This window comes from Gigantopelta aegis, chromosome 6 (genome assembly GCF_016097555.1).
Source record: "Gigantopelta aegis isolate Gae_Host chromosome 6, Gae_host_genome, whole genome shotgun sequence".
Taxonomy (NCBI): Eukaryota; Metazoa; Mollusca; class Gastropoda; order Neomphalida; family Peltospiridae; genus Gigantopelta; species Gigantopelta aegis.
Genome location: NC_054704.1, coordinates 94667488 through 94685169, shown reverse-complemented (window position 1 = coordinate 94685169; position 17682 = coordinate 94667488). Strand labels below are relative to the sequence as shown.

The 17682-nt window shown below is 37.0% G+C and overlaps 1 protein-coding gene across 1 annotated transcript; it reads left to right on the top strand.

The window, feature by feature from the left end:
* Window positions 1–4839: 4839 nt before the first annotated feature.
* Window positions 4840–17682, top strand: LOC121375825 (NADH dehydrogenase [ubiquinone] 1 alpha subcomplex subunit 7-like). The gene is made up of 4 exons (XM_041503485.1): window positions 4840–4947; window positions 9261–9307; window positions 12010–12156; window positions 17438–17682. Exons 1-4 carry the CDS (start codon window positions 4888–4890, stop codon window positions 17514–17516), a joined length of 333 nt encoding a protein of 110 aa, XP_041359419.1. The 5' UTR covers window positions 4840–4887; the 3' UTR covers window positions 17517–17682.

Sequence of the window (17682 nt, the reverse complement as noted above, 5' to 3'; positions counted from 1 at the left end):
CAGGATATTCCATTTATAAAAATAAATAAATTAAAAAAAACTTACGGTCTTTTTAAAATCCAGCTAACTTATTAAAAAAAATAAACTGTATTGGAGCCAACCTCTCCAACCATTCAGAGCAGGCCTCTGTAAATTGGAAGTTTGTGTCACCCAAATATGGGTCACACAATTATTTTTCAGGTAACTCGTTTCATTTTGTATAACCAGTTACAAATATATCATTATGTGAATAGTGACAAACGATAACAGTTAACTAGTGTAAAAATAGTGTAAAACAAGACTGAAACGATCATTCGTGCAATTTTCAGAGGCCTGCAGTGGATCATTAAGTAATACAGCATTTTAATACTTATAAAGTTCAAAGAGTGTACTGTGAAAGAATGAATTGAATGTCTACGGAATAAAACTATTGTTTAGTACCATAATGCCACATTCTGTGCTAAATTTCCTCCAAAAGCACCCTTTTACACAGAATATTCAAAATGTATAATTTTTCAGGCAAAACGTAGCAATAAGCTAATATTCGATTTACAAAACAAACATTATGTTGGTTAAACAAAGAACAAAATGTTTTTAAATTATTGTATATATAGGCCTAACTATCCCAAACCCAGGGCTAACTCTGGGTGAGCAAAACAATTTGCCAAATTGTCTATTAAACGTTAAACATTGCAGAAATCAAACAGTTATTTTCTAAAAAATGTCTATTATTACGTGAAATTATTTCGCCAAAATAAAATTTGCCAACTGCTTTTAATATTCGCTATTGGTGAATTTGGCGAGTGCCAGAGCTATCCCTGCAAATATTAAACACGTGAGACCTGTATTAATTGTAAAATTAGCAATTCATAGCATCTAAAGTCCGAACCCAATTTTTAACAATATTAAACACATGTGAGACCTGTATTAATTGTAAAATTAGCAATTCATAGCATCTAAAGTCCAAACCAAATTTTTAACAACTACAATAAATTACTCAAGATCCTACCTTTAATTACTGTAACATTTCCCCCAAATTTTGTCCAGACACAACTTGTGAAAAACCCATTACACTGACACAGATTCCACATATGAGACTGTAACGATGTTGCCAGTATCAAATTCGCCGTGATAGCATAGGGAAAAATACATGCAGTTTTCTACTGTCTGCCATTTTGCTTTTTTATGGAATATTCTTCAAGAGGGGTGAAAGCCTCCAAAGTATGTGACATAATTAATATAAAATCAATGATCACTAGTGGTATCTTTAAACAAACAAATACTACTAATAAAAAAAATTAATATGACGTCATCACATTTGCTTTTATATCATAACATCATAAACATGTTATGACATCAATTGTTAAGATCACGTCATTTCTTTTCACCCCTCTTGCAGAATATTCCACAAAAAGTAAAAATGGCAGCCGGCACAAAATTACATGCTTTTTGCCTAGTTCATCAAGATTAACTTTGGCTACAAGTGCAAGCACTACCAAAGGTTAATCCTGGGGACGAACAACGCCATTAGCGCCCTTCCGAGCAATTTTGCTCGGAACGGAATTCAATCCGAATTGCGGTCAAACTAAAAGAAAAACGACTGTCATCACGTTTTTCCACCCAAATCGTGTACTGTGATCTATTTGGAGCATATGGACACTAAGAAATACTTACTTTGAAACGATCTTCACTTTGAATTAAAGGAAAAACGACCGACTGTATGACTTGGGTTTAAAACGCGCGGTGCATTATGGGAGGAAAATGAAACTCGGAACAATCTTGTATGTGGAAAAGGATCGGTGAAGTCATTTCTTGTTCCATAATGAATAAAACAAAAACCATAAAACTAAAAATTAATTAAAGTTAATAAAATAACTTAAAAAGTCAAAATAAATTAAAGTTAATAAAATAAAATAAAAGAACATTTATTAATTAATAGAAATGAAATAAAAATTAATTAAAGTTAATAAAATAAAATAAAATAAAATAAAATAAATTAAAGTTAATAAAGTAAAATAAAAGAACATTTATTAATTAATAGAAATGAAATAAAAATTAATTAAAGTTAATAAAATAAAATAAATGAGATTAAAGTAAAATAAAATAACATTTATTAATAGAACACACACACACACACACACACATATATATATATACATATAGATATAGATATATATAATGTTTTTTTGTTTTGTTTTTTTTTAAATTATTATTATTATTAATTTTTTTTTTTTCTTAACGAAAAACAAAGTTCATAAATTTCTCTTCTGAAAACGTCGGGGTGGGTGTGGGGGTGGGGTGGGAGGGGGGTGGGGTGGGAGGGGGGGTGGGGGTGGCAATGAAACATATTTCTCTCTTGTTTGCCAGTACGTAAAAACGTTACTGTTGCCCCTTGCTCGCCACGAGGAGGCCAGAGAGTTGAACAAGATATACCAAATTTGATGTGTGCCTTGTTCAGGATTTTACATAACTTAAACAGAAATGATTCCTCATTAAAAGGTTCGAGCTGTGCTGTCTTACCATGATGGCAACATTCCTTCAGCTTATTGTTGGTGCACATAATAAAATCGCGTGTAGTATCGGTCACATGTTTGGACATTTGGTGCCCACTTCGAGGTATTCAAACGTCACAGTTCACTCTGGTTCTGCACTCAATATGGTATGCACATTTGTTAATAACATGCCGATTCCAGTGACTGGCACAGAGTTGCGAGGCAATCCTCAACAACTAATTGCCTTGTAGATACGTCAACTTTCGTGGAGTTCGCACATGCTATAACTAAAAGTCGCAGAAATACCACAAAATGTATTTTTCACAATTATAAACACGCATGTGTGTCTGAAAATTAACAGTTATGGGGTCGAGTTTTAGTCTATCTTAGCTGTATTTCACCGTTTCAACTTCACACACTCTTGTTTCACACTCTTATAAACTTATCCAAATGTTTTACAGGTTTGTAACTTAACCAAACTTAGTGTCCATTTTTACGGATTGAATGCAGGGTCTGCGCCTTTAACCACAACAATAATTTCTACGACTTAAGAAATTTTTCTATTCCAAACTGAACCTTTTCTTGGCAGCCACAACTTGTAATGCAGCAGCAGCAGCAACTGCATTTGGAACATTTGCAAACATCTTCTTTTGTACATTTACCACAATTGGTTTCGGGAATACTCTCACCAACAACTTCAAATTTGTCCAAAATCAGGGAACGAACACAGACATTGTTTGCATTTCAGACAATTTCAGCCATGTCCTTGTCTGTGTTTTTCTGACACAAAGTTAAATTAAAAAAAAAAAAAATAATAATAATTTTAAAAAAAACAAAAAAACCCAAACATTATATATATCTATATGTATATATGTATGTATATATATATATATGTGTGTGTGTGTGTGTGTGTGTGTGTTTGTGTTCTATTACTATTAATTAATAAATGTTATTTTATTTTACTTTAATCTCATTTATTTTATTTTATTTACTTTAATTTTTATTTCATTTCTATTAATTAATAAATGTTCTTTTATTTTATTTTATTAACTTTAATTTATTTTGACTTTTTAAGTTATTTTATTAACTTTAATTAATTTTTAGTTTTATGGTTTTTGTTTTATTCATTATGGAACGAGAAATGACTTCACCGATCCTTTTCCACAAGATTGTTCCGAGTTTCATTTTCCTCCCATAATGCACCGCGCGTTTTAAACCCAAGTCATACAGTCGGTCGTTTTTCCTTTAATTCAAAGTGAAGATCGTTTCAAAGTAAGTATTTCTTAGTCTGCATATGCCCGAAAAAGATCACACTACACGATTAGGGTGGGAAAAGGTGGTGTCAGCGTGGTGTCAGTCGCTATTTCGACCACAATTCCGTTCCGAGCAAAATTGCTCGGAGCGGCTCTGTATCTGCTAATGGAAAATGGCGCCGGGCCTATATACTCAATGTGCATTTACATTCGAGTTTATTTTTATGAACTAGCTTTTTGCCCTATGCGATCATAGTGATGTCTATATAGCTGACATGATTATTATCTAGTATGTGGAATCTGTCATTGTAATGGTTTTTTCATGATTCCTTTCTGGACAAAATGTGAGTAAATTCAGAAAAATATCCGCCCGGTACCCCCTTCCCCTAACTCCAACCCCAACCCTCAACCGTAACTAAAAATAATAATGGAGGGGACCGGGCGGATATTATACCTTATGATGTAACACACATTATGTTGGCATTTTTTAATTAAACCTAACCGTAATATTCTTTTTTTTGTTGTCAAAAATTATAAAATGAATGTTTCAGCTTTAAATGTTCAATTACTGCACTGAGTTGGACAAAAAGCCGACAGATTTAAGTTTATCAAGATGTTTCAATGACAAAAGGACTTATTTAACAAAATTCCTTATTTGTTTAAATAGTACAAAAGTTCATAATAAAGCATACTCTTGCAAGTTTAATTGGAGCTATCTTGTCCATGCTGAAGTCAAAACCGGAAAAGGAGGTGGAAGGGGTTTTCACATTTGAAAACACGTTTTCATATCATTTCCTACATTAGGACGGGAGCACCAGTTTTGCATTAGACATGTTTAAAAGCACGTGTGTGTGTGTGTGTGTGTGTGTGTGTGTGTGTGTGTGTGTGCAAAACTAGGTGCAATTATTTTGTTAGACACAATGCAAAATAAAATGTCTACAATTCTTCCTAGCCGTACTATTACTGGAATAAGACACATTTTATGAACAGTTGCAACCACAGATTGCTAACCTACACTGATAGGCCTAACTTAAACGGATTTACCTGGGGTGAAAGCAAAACGAAGTAAAATCCAAAAGGTCGATAAGCTATTTATTTATTTATTTATTTTACGTACTAGTCTGATGCATATTTTATGAGGAAAATAGGAAGGAAGAGGCAAAATGGTGGCGCCCAGAAATGTCACCCCTTTGATAGCATTAATTCGCGATTTTTTCCTTCAGGTACATGTATTATTACCCGATAATAGTGCTTATTACCAGATATCATATCGAGAAGTCTAGATATGTTACTTGTTGTTTCAATTATTTCTGAAAATTATTTTTAACATTAAGTTTAGTTTGACCTTCAAGCTTGCTTGTTTAATTTTCGTACCATACTTTATTTCGGAAAGCAGGACCCCAAACCATGTATTCAGGGCAAGACTTTATTATTAACCCTCCATCTTCCACTTAAAACACTTGTTTTTTTGTTTTAAATATGCTTTAGGGTTAAATATAATTTTAATAACGATATTGAAGATGGTGTTTAAACTGTTTTCAGTCATGTCTAGCCACAGTACTCTGCCACTCAAGTCTTAGGTCAGTAGATGGACATTTGCAAAGTTTTAATCACTGTTTGTAGTCGAAGGTAATTCTATAATGAAAATAGGATTTATTACTACCATCAACAGTGTTTCTACCAGAAAGAAATGTTTGGGTATGGCTCTATGGAATTGAATGCAAACAGTCAACAAGGGCCGAAAGGGTATTTGGGGGGGGGGGGGGGGGGGGGCTCCCGGGGACCAGACAACTCGGCCCGGGGGATAACTCAGCTCAGACAACTCTGGGCCGAGTTATTAGACTGATAGACGGGGCATGCTGAAACACATTATATGCATGTTAAGAATGAAAATTGTGCATGTCGTACACACATATCGTAATGTCAGATGGGTTTCTAGAAGTATTGTGCTATAGAAATAACGCAAAAGACATCATTTGCCAAATTCCCACATTTATTACATTAAATACATACGCACATATGTACGCAAAAAGCCAACAGAACACATATATATATAAATACACAAATATACACAAGTTAAGCACCCCCTGTATTTTTCACAATGACTTGTCTTACGAGGTTTGGCGTTGAAAGCCTGATAACATAACCTCGGAAAAACAAATGTGTTTTGCAAGAATACATCTTTGACAGTAAGAAAACATAAGAAGTGTATCCAATTTTGAAATTCCAATATGCTGTATTTGAGCCAAAAACTGAGGCGCAATAAGTATGGAGGTGCAGAGTCAGAAACACCAGTCAACATCATGATTGATGATGAAAAATGTCATTTGAAGTTCACAGATGACATTCATGACACAAATCATCAATAGCGGGTAAACGCACCACGTGCCCGGATGACAGCTTCCACCCTTTGTCTCATCCCTCCAGTAAGTCGTCTGATCTGCTGCATGGGCAACTGCTGCCATTCTCAATGAAGAGCTGCCTCTAATTGTGCCAGAGTCTGTACAGGTGGGGTCAGTGCCTGTACTCAATGCCCCATATTGTTCCAAACATGCTCTAGTGGGTTTAGGTCAGGACTCATGGCCGGCCAGGGCACGGTCGTCACAGCTTCAGTTTGGAGTAAAACTGTTACTACTCGGGAACGATGTGGCCTAGCTTTGTCATCCATGTACAGAGGTCTGATGGGGAGTGGATGGTTGTCAAAATGCGACACAACAATTGATTGCAGGACATTACGAATGTACCAATCACCATTGAGGCTGCCTTGGATGGTGACAAGATCCAGCTTACAATCATGTGATAGGCAACCCCAAACCATTACTGAACCTCCACCATACAAGGTCATAGGTTGTATGTTCCTGGGTGTGTAGGCAGCATTTTTATGCCTCCAAACTCTCAATCGGCCATCTGTGACATGGAGCAGGAACTGGCTTTCGTCGGACCAATGGACTCTTCGCCAGGACCTCAGATTCCAACCTCTCTGGGCCAAACACCATGCTAAATTGCGTCTCTCATGATGATCAGCAAGAAAGGGACGCTTGATGACCCTTCTGGCCTTCAATCCCACAAATTTCAGACGATACCTTACTGTTCTGGCTGACATCCGTCTATTGGGTAACCATTGGCTCTTCAGAACAGGAGATGTAGCAAAGGGTTGACGACGTATGAGCCAAGCAGGGCCCTGTCCTCGTGTTGTGACGTCAGCTGCGGTCTCCCAGACCGTGGGAGATCCTTTACAGCATTGGTATGCCGTGTTTTTGTATCAGTCTGCTGATTATGGTGTAATGATACCCCAGTTGACGTCCTATACTTTTGAAGGTCATGCCGGTCGCATGCATACCAATAATACACCATCTTTGGGCCTCTGATAACCGTTGACGTGCGATATTCAACAATTAAACTTCAACAATGCAAGACAGTGATGTTAAATGGCAACAATTGCAGTGTATTGATACTGCATTTTGAGCAAAGCATGGGTGGCATGATGGATGTGCATGTCGTTCTGTTGTGGGACGTCACAGTTGTCATTGTACTCTCCTATTATTTCGATGGAACACCATTCTTGACATACTCGTCACGTAATTTGCAGTTTTTACTAATGGGGCTATTTCAGTACTAATTACATCTAGGGGTGCTTAAAATTTTTCTTTGTGTATACATAAATAGTTATAATAACAAAATAAAACACCAATCACCAAAAGAACATAAAAATAAACGTCCAGCAAAAGATAAAAGTCAGTGCGCAACAGGGGCGTAGAGCTTTCCACAGGCCGACAGGAATCTAGAAGTGGACACGTCACCATCTGTGTAGCGTCCACACAGTTCGAAATTTTTTCCCTGTAGATTCATGAAGGCGTTTCCTCTGTCGCCATCACATCTTCCTCTCCGAGACGAAACAACACTTGTCCAACAATAGACAAGATTGTACCTGTGCCGAGTTGTCTCTGGACTCCGGGCTGAGTTGTCTCGCGGTGGGCCGGGTTGTCTCAGAACTCTGGGCCGAGCTGTCTTGACGTGGGCCGAGTTGTCCTCCGGGCCGAGTTGTCTGGCATTCGGGGCTCCCCTAGAAAAAGAAGTTTGTTTTGTTTAACGACACCATTGGACCACATTGATTAATTAATCCTCGGCTACTGGATGTCAAACATTTGGTATTTCTGACTTGTAGTCATCAGAGGAAACCTGCTACATTTTTCCTAATGCAACAGACAGGAAAGCACATACCACGGCCTTTGACCAGTTGTGTTGCACTGGTTTGAACGAGAAAAACCCCAATCATTTGAATGGATCCATTGAGGTGACTTGATCCTGCGATGTAAGCATCTCAGGCGAGTGCTCAACCGACTGAGCTAAATCCCGGCTGGCTCCCCTAGAAAGAAAATAGGTTACATTTAGGTTTAGAGTTAAGAAAATCATACAGTAATGATAAGAGTAATTAATTTTGTCAAAAGATTAACTTTAAAACATAAATCTGCAAATTTATTTACACTCTGGCAGAAATCCTGATAAAGTGGCTCAGTAGGCAAAGATTCCCGCTCGAATAAAACAATAATCCTATGTTCAGGGGTGCAGAAATGGAAAATATTTCACTGGCCTTTCGGACCAGAACCAACTACAAGTTACTAGTCAGCAAGAATTTCTACTAGTCCGCCAACTAGCCTGAGTTCTCTGCTGTTCGAGAGCTAGATAGACATTTGGATGGTATGATCACTCTGCCGTCAGAGATCTCTCTATAGCGAAAATGCGTAATGGCTGACAACCACATGGTAGACAAAGATTCCCGCTTTAATACAACAACAATTCTAAATTTGACACTAAATACCTTTACATTGATAATTTTTGAGTTCTCCAAACACTATCTCAAGCGCCGACGTGGTTTGAACCAATGAGATTCAACTGTGTATATATAAAAATATATATATATATATATTTGTATATATAAATAAATATATTCATTCATTCATTCATTCATTCATTTATTCATTCATTTATTACCCATATGGTCTACAATAAACGGTCACATAAATGTCATATTTTCCCACTTTATCTTTATAGCCTGGGCTATAATAATACATTGAAAACTGTTATAGCACACTTCTGACATCACTACAGTTGTTATAGTACCTGCAAGCTTGCGAGGGTCTCAACTATGATATTGACATCATTCTGTGTCACTGTAATGGATATCGCTGAATTTTATTATTTTATTAATTTACAAATGTATTTTTGTTTGCAACTTTTATTTTAGAACATAATGATTTACCATGTAACTGAAGCAAAATGATGACCAGTTTGTACCAGAGTATTGTGCCATGTACAAGTACAACACATATTTGTGTAATGTGTTGGGGGAGGGATGCTCCCTCAATCTGTTTATCTGAGGTCAAAGTCTCAACCTCTTTAATAATATATAATATTAAAGTAAACTACAATGTATGTTTACAAATTATATGTTTAATTCAATGTTGTACATTGGTTATCTTTCTTCATGTACCTGTAATTATGGTTAATATGTTTAATAATGTGGGTTTTTTTGTAGAGAACATATAAAAATGCATTGAGGTTTGAAGGCATCATTTCAAAAAGGTTTGTACATGTTCTTTATTACCAATAGCAAATTTATATCAATGCAGGGCTAGCTCTGGCACACACCAAATTTACCAGTTATGAATTTTAAAAGTTTGGCCCTGATCATGTATTACGGTTGTATCATTCAGATGGGTTATAGCTAAAACGGAACCGTGCAAAAACGACACCAAGTGAAAACGGAACCAAATTGGACAAAACGGAACCTGCGTTGGCTAAAACGGCACCAAAATTTATGGTAAAACGGAACCTACGATGGCTAAAACGGCAACATAATTAAATTTTATTTGAAGAATAGTAAATAAGACAAAAAACCCACACAAAACAACTTAACTCAAATTAAAAGTTATTTATTAAAAGAAAAAATAAATGTTTTTGTGTCACTTCTGATAGTTGCACAAACAATCTTCAGGTCAGGTAAATTTATTTACGTGCTTCCATCAGATAACTGTTCAAGCACGCTCCCATTGGGAGCCGCCTCTGACAAGAGCCAGACGCCAATCTTGCTGAGGAGAGCTCTTGTGAACTTTTATTTTTTTCAATAAAATAAGTCAAAACAAAGAGACCACCGGAAGTTGGAAGAAAACGTGAGCTGTGTATGCATTTCTTAATTTTTACACATTCAATAAAGACAACACTTTTCCTTGTTGTATTCTTCCTGTATTGTTGTTGTTGTTGTTATAATTAACCCCATCATACAGATCCGTCTTAATGCTTACTACTACAAAAACTAATCTGTTTGACCAACAGTGTTAGTTGGGGATGCGGATGATTGGACATGGAAGTATTAGACACACAGAATCATAGCTTCCTATTACAGATATGGAACAACCGAATCATTATCTATCTCAACTTTTGCAATCATTATACAGTGTTCGAGATTAAAATTTTGGTGCAGTATCCCAGTTGGATAATAACATTTCAAAATCTGGTATCCCACCTGAGAATTTAGTATTATATGGTATCCCAGTGGGATACTGGGTTCTTGAAGTCTGGTATCCAAAATTAAATTCTGGTATCCCCGGGATATCAGGATACTGTTAATCTCGAACACTGTTATATGAGATGAGAGCTTAGGAGAGCTCATGTATGGGCTATGCCTGTTGAGTAATCCGTTTGTAAATTCAAGAAAACAAATGATATTTCTGTGTTGCAATTTGAGTTTAATTGTATGATATTCCACCTAACCCAAGCAATCTGGAGAAAGTGCCAAGAACTTGGTCTTCAAGTAACTAACTTACAAGTTATTTTTGACATTTTTTATATATATATACTGAAATATATATATATATATGTGAAAACGGCATATTATATATAAAATTATATATAAATTCAGACATAGAGGGGGCAGGGGAGGGGGAATAGGGTAGTAATGCACTTGGCGCTCTTAATTTACGTATTTACATCACGTTATAATCTATTAATACGTAATATTAGTCGTAACATTACATAAACAGTGTGGCCAGTCTACGTCATCAAAATGGAAAGACTTGCGAATTCACACACCCCCCCCCCCTCAACCCCTATTCATTGCTCTGAACCTAACCCTAATCCTGAAATTAAAAATAAGATAAGTTATATATATTTATATATGGTGCCGTTTTAGCCATGATAAGTTCTGTTTTCGCCAACAAAAATGGTTCCATTTTCGCCAAAGAAAATGGTTCCGTTTTGGCATAGTTCCGTTTTAGTCTGTACCCATTCAGATTACCTTGGATGTTCCATCAATTGCCTTAAAACTTGTATTACAAAACAAAGTTAACTTATGCAATTTGATGGTAATTTGTAAAGAATTTTTGTTTTAATTTACACTGCACTTTTTCCCCCAATAAAATGTTATTTGAGACGGTATGGGTTTAAAACTTAATAAATTAATATTTTTTATATGAATTTTATCTTTATTCATTATGTTGGTGCTGTCAAAATATAGAGCCTGTTCTAGGTCTTCTGCTGCCAAATCTGTAGTTCGCACCAACATAGACGCTGTGTGTTTTGTCGAATTCGATTCATTATTACTGTGTTTCTTTTTTTTAAAACTAGTACCATACTCGCCAGACACTAAAATCGATGGTCGCCCAATGGACTACCTTTGTAAAATTCTTCGTTGCCCTTAGCCAATAAAGGTCGCCATGGGCGACCGGGTGACTGCTAATTTTCAACCGTGGAATATATTCCAAGACAAAAAAGTATGGTGTAAAATTTAAAACTCCATGGCATTGGCGATTGTCGTGGGTAATTGCATGGGTTGTGTGTACATACTGTACATGTATCCCTGCAATGTATACCTGTAGTTTATATGTATGTATTATTAGTAAGACTATATTATATAGTCTTATATTATAATATAAGAAATGCTGTGAGTTGTGTTGTGATCAGTATGAAAGTGGGAGGCTGTTAGAGAACAGCAAATGGCTATATATAAAGATATCTAATATTGAAAGTAATGTGTGTAAAAAATTTTATATAAAAATTGAAAGCTATATCAAAAACTCGAACTTAGAATTTTTTACCTACAGCAATTCTGAAATGTTTTTTTTTTGCCAGAGTCAAGATGCTCACTTAAGCAATTCCACCCCCTCCAGCTACACCACTGGATAATTTCTGTAGCGAATGCATATGGGAATGTTTCCAATGATTATTTCTTGAATCTTTCTCACCTTTATTTTATTCATCATTTGCTATGTGTATATTTTATTGAACAGAACACAGCCTCCTGTCACCCTGCCAGGTGGTCCGTCACATAAACTCCACAATAACTACTACCTGTCTCGTGATGGGCGGAGAGAAGTGCTTCCCCCTCAGCCGGTGTATCTGAGCGGCAGAAAGCTGCTGTCAGAAAGCAGTGCTGGGTAAGGTTGTTTTGTGTTTCATGTGAGGGGGGGGGGGGGATACCCCCTCAATCTGTTTATTTGAGCGGCAGAAATCTGCTGTTTGAAAGCAGTGCTGGGTAAGGTTTTTGTGTAATGTTTTTTTGGGGGAGAGAGGGATACCCCCTCAATCTGTTTATCTGAATGGCAGAAAGCTGCTGTTTGAAAGCAGTGCTGGTGTAAGATTGTTTTTGTGTAACGTGTGTGTAGGGGGGAGGGATACCCCCTCAATCTGTTTATCTGAATGGCAGAAAGCTGCTGTTTGAAAGCAGTGCTGGTGTAAGTTTGTTTTTGTATAACGTGTGTGTGTAGGGGTTAGGGAGGGATACCCCCTGAATCTGTTTATCTGAATGGCAGAAAGCTGCTGTTTGAAAGCAGTGCTGATGTAAGATTGTTTTTGTGTAGGGGGGAGGGAGGGATACCCCCACAATTTGTTTATCTGAATGGCAGAAAGCTGCTGTTTGAAAGCAGTGCTGGTGTAAGATTTTTTTTGTGTAACGTGTGTGTAGGGGGGAGGGATACCCCCTCAATCTGTTTATCTGAATGGCAGAAAGCTGCTGTTTGAAAGCAGTGCTGGTGTAAGATTGTTTTTGTGTAACGTGTGTGTAGGGGGGAGGGAGGGATACCCCCTCAATCTGTTTATCTGAATGGCAGAAAGCTGCTGTTTGAAAGCAGTGCTGGTGTAAGATTGTTTTTGTGTAACGTGTGTGTAGGGGGGAGGGATAACCCCTCAATCTGTTTATCTGAATGGCAGAAAGCTGCTGTTTGAAAGCAGTGCTGGTGTAAGATTGTTTTTGTGTAACGTGTGTGTAGGGGGGAGGGAGGGATACCCCCTCAATCTGTTTATCTGAATGGCAAAAAGCTGCTGTTTGAAAGCAGTGCTGGTGTAAGATTGTTTTTGTGTAACGTGTGTGTAGGGGGGAGGGAGGGATACCCCCTCAATCTGTTTATCTGAATGGCAGAAAGCTGCTGTTTGAAAGCAGTGCTGGTGTAAGATTGTTTTTGTGTAACGTGTGTGTAGGGGGGAGGGAGGGATACCCCCTCAATCTGTTTATCTGAATGGCAGAAAGCTGCTGTTTGAAAGCAGTGCTGGTGTAAGATTGTTTTTGTGTAACGTGTGTGTAGGGGGGAGGGAGGGATACCCCCTCAATCTGTTTATCTGAATGGCAGAAAGCTGCTGTTTGAAAGCAGTGCTGGTGTAAGATTGTTTTTGTGTAACGTGTGTGTAGGGGGGAGGGAGGGATACCCCCTCAATCTGTTTATCTGAATGGCAGAAAGCTGCTGTTTGAAAGCAGTGCTGGTGTAAGATTGTTTTTGTGTAACGTGTGTGTAGGGGGGAGGGAGGGATACCCCCTCAATCTGTTTATCTGAATGGCAGAAAGCTGCTGTTTGAAAGCAGTGCTGGTGTAAGATTGTTTTTGTGTAACGTGTGTGTAGGTGGGAGGGAGGGATACCCCCTCAATCTGTTTATCTGAATGGCAGAAAGCTGCTGTTTGAAAGCAGTGCTGGTGTAAGTTTGTTTTTGTGTAACGTGTGTGTAGGGGGGAGGGATACTCCTGGGCAATTCCATCGTGACACATGTACACACCAGACAACTCAAATACTAAATAGTCAAAAATAAAATAAAAATCAGAAAGAGTAATAATGGCTTCATTTAACAATTAGTTAAAGTTTTATATTTGGCCCCTTAGACATATATTTGTCTTGACAGAAATTGTGGAATGGTAGTCCAAATGCATGTGACGGACATACTGCAGAATTAGTGAAACACCAGTGTCATCATCATATTGTAAAAATTCTGTGAATTGTTAGTACTCACATAATTATTCCTATTTTTACTACAGTCTAAACATCAGGGACAAGCATCACTGCATATTAAAAATTTAAGAAAGTAACTGGACCTAACTGATACATGATAAATATTGTGAGACATACATAAAATATTTGACAGACATACTTGTCCGATTTGAATGAATTAATTTTAACATAAGATCAATACTGGTCTACCCAAAACCCCATAATTATACTTTAATGGTGAAATACATGTAGAATAATAATTCAGGAAAAAAGAAAAATTTTTTTTTATTTTTTTCAAAAAACACCTTTAGAGCATTGATTAATAATTAGTTATTAGCAATTGGATGTCAAACATCTGACAATTCTAACACAATCTTCAGAGAATATTTGTTATATTTCGTGACCTTTAATATACATGTGATCGTGAGGGATTGGTTGGAATGGGAAAATAAGGATCCACACGGGTGTTCCAGTGCTATGACTTCAGAACATCAGCCGTGCTCTCAACTAGATCCCTGTTTTCATGCTATTATTTGCACACCTGTTCATATCTGTATTTTTTTTAATCTACATGTTTTCTTAAATCTTGAGACAAATTAGCAAAAGCCAGCTTTTGTCTTACTTGCATGTAACTACACACATTTACAATCATTTAACATCTGCATTTAAGAAAAACAGGCTTTCTATGGCTATCAGAACTGCCAATGCTAGAGCCATAGGACCTGAGTGGGACCAGGGTGGGACCAAAAAAACTAGACTAGAAAACCTAATAGAAATATGCACCTGGTTCCCAAAGTATTTAACTGCCTACCTGTAATCATTAGCTATATTCATAACATCCTCAGCCCCACCCTCAGTTTAATATACTGTAGACATATACTGTAGACTATTTTGGGGACAATCTGAAATTTGAAATAAATTTTTGACATTGTCATCCGATGTATCTTACTAACGTTTCGATGAGACAATAACTTCTCTGAGTTTATTACGAATTCTTTCATTGGGATTATTTAGAATGTTTTTAACTGTAATGTATTATAACAGAAATCTCACATTATAATTCCCTGCTCTCCAGGCTTACCTCAAGATTTTATTTAGTATGCTATACTTATTATAACTTAATTACAGAGCATGAACAAATATGAGTCCCCATCAACACAAAACATATCTGTATCTCTTAAATTGGAATGAGATTTAGCTCAGTCGGTTGAGTGCTCGCTTGAGGTGCTTGTGTCGCAGGATTGAAGCATCTCGATGGATCCATTCAGCTGATTGTTTTTTTTTTCCATTCCAACCAGTGCATTACAACTGGTCAAAAGCTGTGATACGTGCTTTCCTGTCTGTGGGAAAGTGCATATATACAAGATCCCTTTCTGCCTTAGGAAAAATGTAGCGGGTTTCCTCTGATGTGTCAGAATTACCAAATGTTTGACATCCAGTAGCCGATGATTAATTAATCAATATGCTCTAGTGTTGTTGTTAAACAAAACAAACATTAACTCTTACAGAAATTTTTCAATACTGGGATAGTTTCAGGTAAATGTCCTTTTAGTGTATTTAAGCATGTTTACTAAATTTTGTTTGGACATGTTCACGACAATGTTTAGTGTGATGGACGTATATACCAAAATGGTGTATACGTCTGTCACACACTTTATATACTAGTATATATACATATTGCTTTTATGAGAGATTTTATTTATAATATCAAACTATGAACAGGTGTGGTTTCTCCTTTGTTCTTAAAAACCCCCCAAATTCTAATAAAAAAAATTGATGAACATACGATGCTAATGAAATCGTGTAAGGAAGGCCTGTACACCCCCAAAAATAATCAAAGTGTGGGAAATGGTATTTATAATATTTCATGCATTCCTGCTTAGTTAAAAACAATTTTAAACATAACAATAATAATATTGCTTTTACTTGAAAATATTTGGTCTGTTTTATAACTTTCATCATCCTTATGGGTTACCTCATGTTTCCTTTCAAAAATTTAACAATGAAATATATATATTTTAGAAAGCTATATACATTATTAAACCTCAATATTAAAGCTTTTAAAATGTACCAAGTATTGAAGTTTAAACCAATATTCATATATTGAGTAGGAGGTTGACTTTTTCATGGAATTGCTCCCCTTCAATCTGTTTATCTGAGTTGCAAAAAGCTGCTGTTTGAAAGCAGTGCTGGGTAAGGTTGTTTTTGTGTATGTGTGTGGGGGGAGGGATACTCCCTCAATCTGTTTATCTGAGTTGCAAAAAGCTGCTGTTTGAAAGCAGTGCTGGGTAAGGTTGTTTTTGTGTATGTGTGTGGGGGGAGGAATACTTCCTCAATCTGTTTATCTGAGCAGCAGAAAGCTGCTGTTTGAAAGCAGTGCTGGGTAAGGTTGTTTTTGTGTATGTGTGTGGGGGGAGGGATACTCCCTCAATCTGTTTATCTGAGCAGCAGAAAGCTGCTGTTTGAAAGCAGTGCTGGGTAAGGTTGTTTTTGTGTATGTGTGTGGGGGGAGGAATACTTCCTCAATCTGTTTATCTGAGCAGCAGAAAGCTGCTGTTTGAAAGTAGTGCTGGGTAAGGTTGTTTTTGTGTATGTGTGTGGGGGGAGGAATACTTCCTCAATCGGTTTATCTGAGCAGCAGAAAGCTGCTGTTTGAAAGCAGTGCTGGGTAAGGTTGTTTTTGTGTATGTGTGTGGGGGGAGGGATACTCCCTCAATCTGTTTATCTGAGCAGCAGAAAGCTGCTGTTTGAAAGCAGTGCTGGGTAAGGTTGTTTTTGTGTATGTGTGTGGGGGGAGGGATACTCCCTCAATCTGTTTATCTGAGCAGCAGAAAGCTGCTGTTTGAAAGCAGTGCTGGGTAAGGTTGTTTTTGTGTATGTGTGTGGGGGGGAGGGATACTCCCTCAATCTGTTTATCTGAGCAGCAGAAAGCTGCTGTTTGAAAGCAGTGCTGGGTAAGGTTGTTTTTGTGTAATGGGGTACGATTCCTTTGTACACTATTCATTTGGTAACTTTTCGTGTTTACTAGTAGCCATTCACAAAGGAAGGGTCTAATGTTGGCATTCTCTTTACAAAAAAACCAAAACAATTTCTGATAAAATACACCTTAAAAATCAACAACATTTACATGTATGAAACATTTTTATGTATTTAAGAGGGAGAATGGGACACAGACACATGTGTACAGACACACACACACATACATGTACAGAGACACACACACACACACACACAGACATACACGCACACATACACACACACAGAAACACACAAGCACACACAAAAAGAAGAAGAAAACTTTTTAAAAACCCCCAACTCAAACCCAACCCATCCAAAAAACAACCCCCCCCCCCCCCCCCCATCAATAACAAGAGTATGGTTTGTATGTTCATGGAAATTTAGAACGTTGTGCCGGTAACCAGACATTGTAAATTTGTTAGTAATGTGTACATTTGTCTCTTTTCAGAGAGATGCCATCGAGTAACAAGCCTCTCCCTAAAGCTGGTCCTGGTTATGACTGGAGCACTGGACAGATATTCAAATAAACCTTTTGTGGCGTTAATATTAACTTTTGTTAATGTCGTGTGTAGGTGAAACTGATTTCGAGGACATGTTTATTTTTGTTTTTTCCCCCAGCTTTGAACACTAGAACAATACATGTCGTGTTCATTTGTTTATAGAGATATTTGTAAATAACAATTTTCAGCAAAA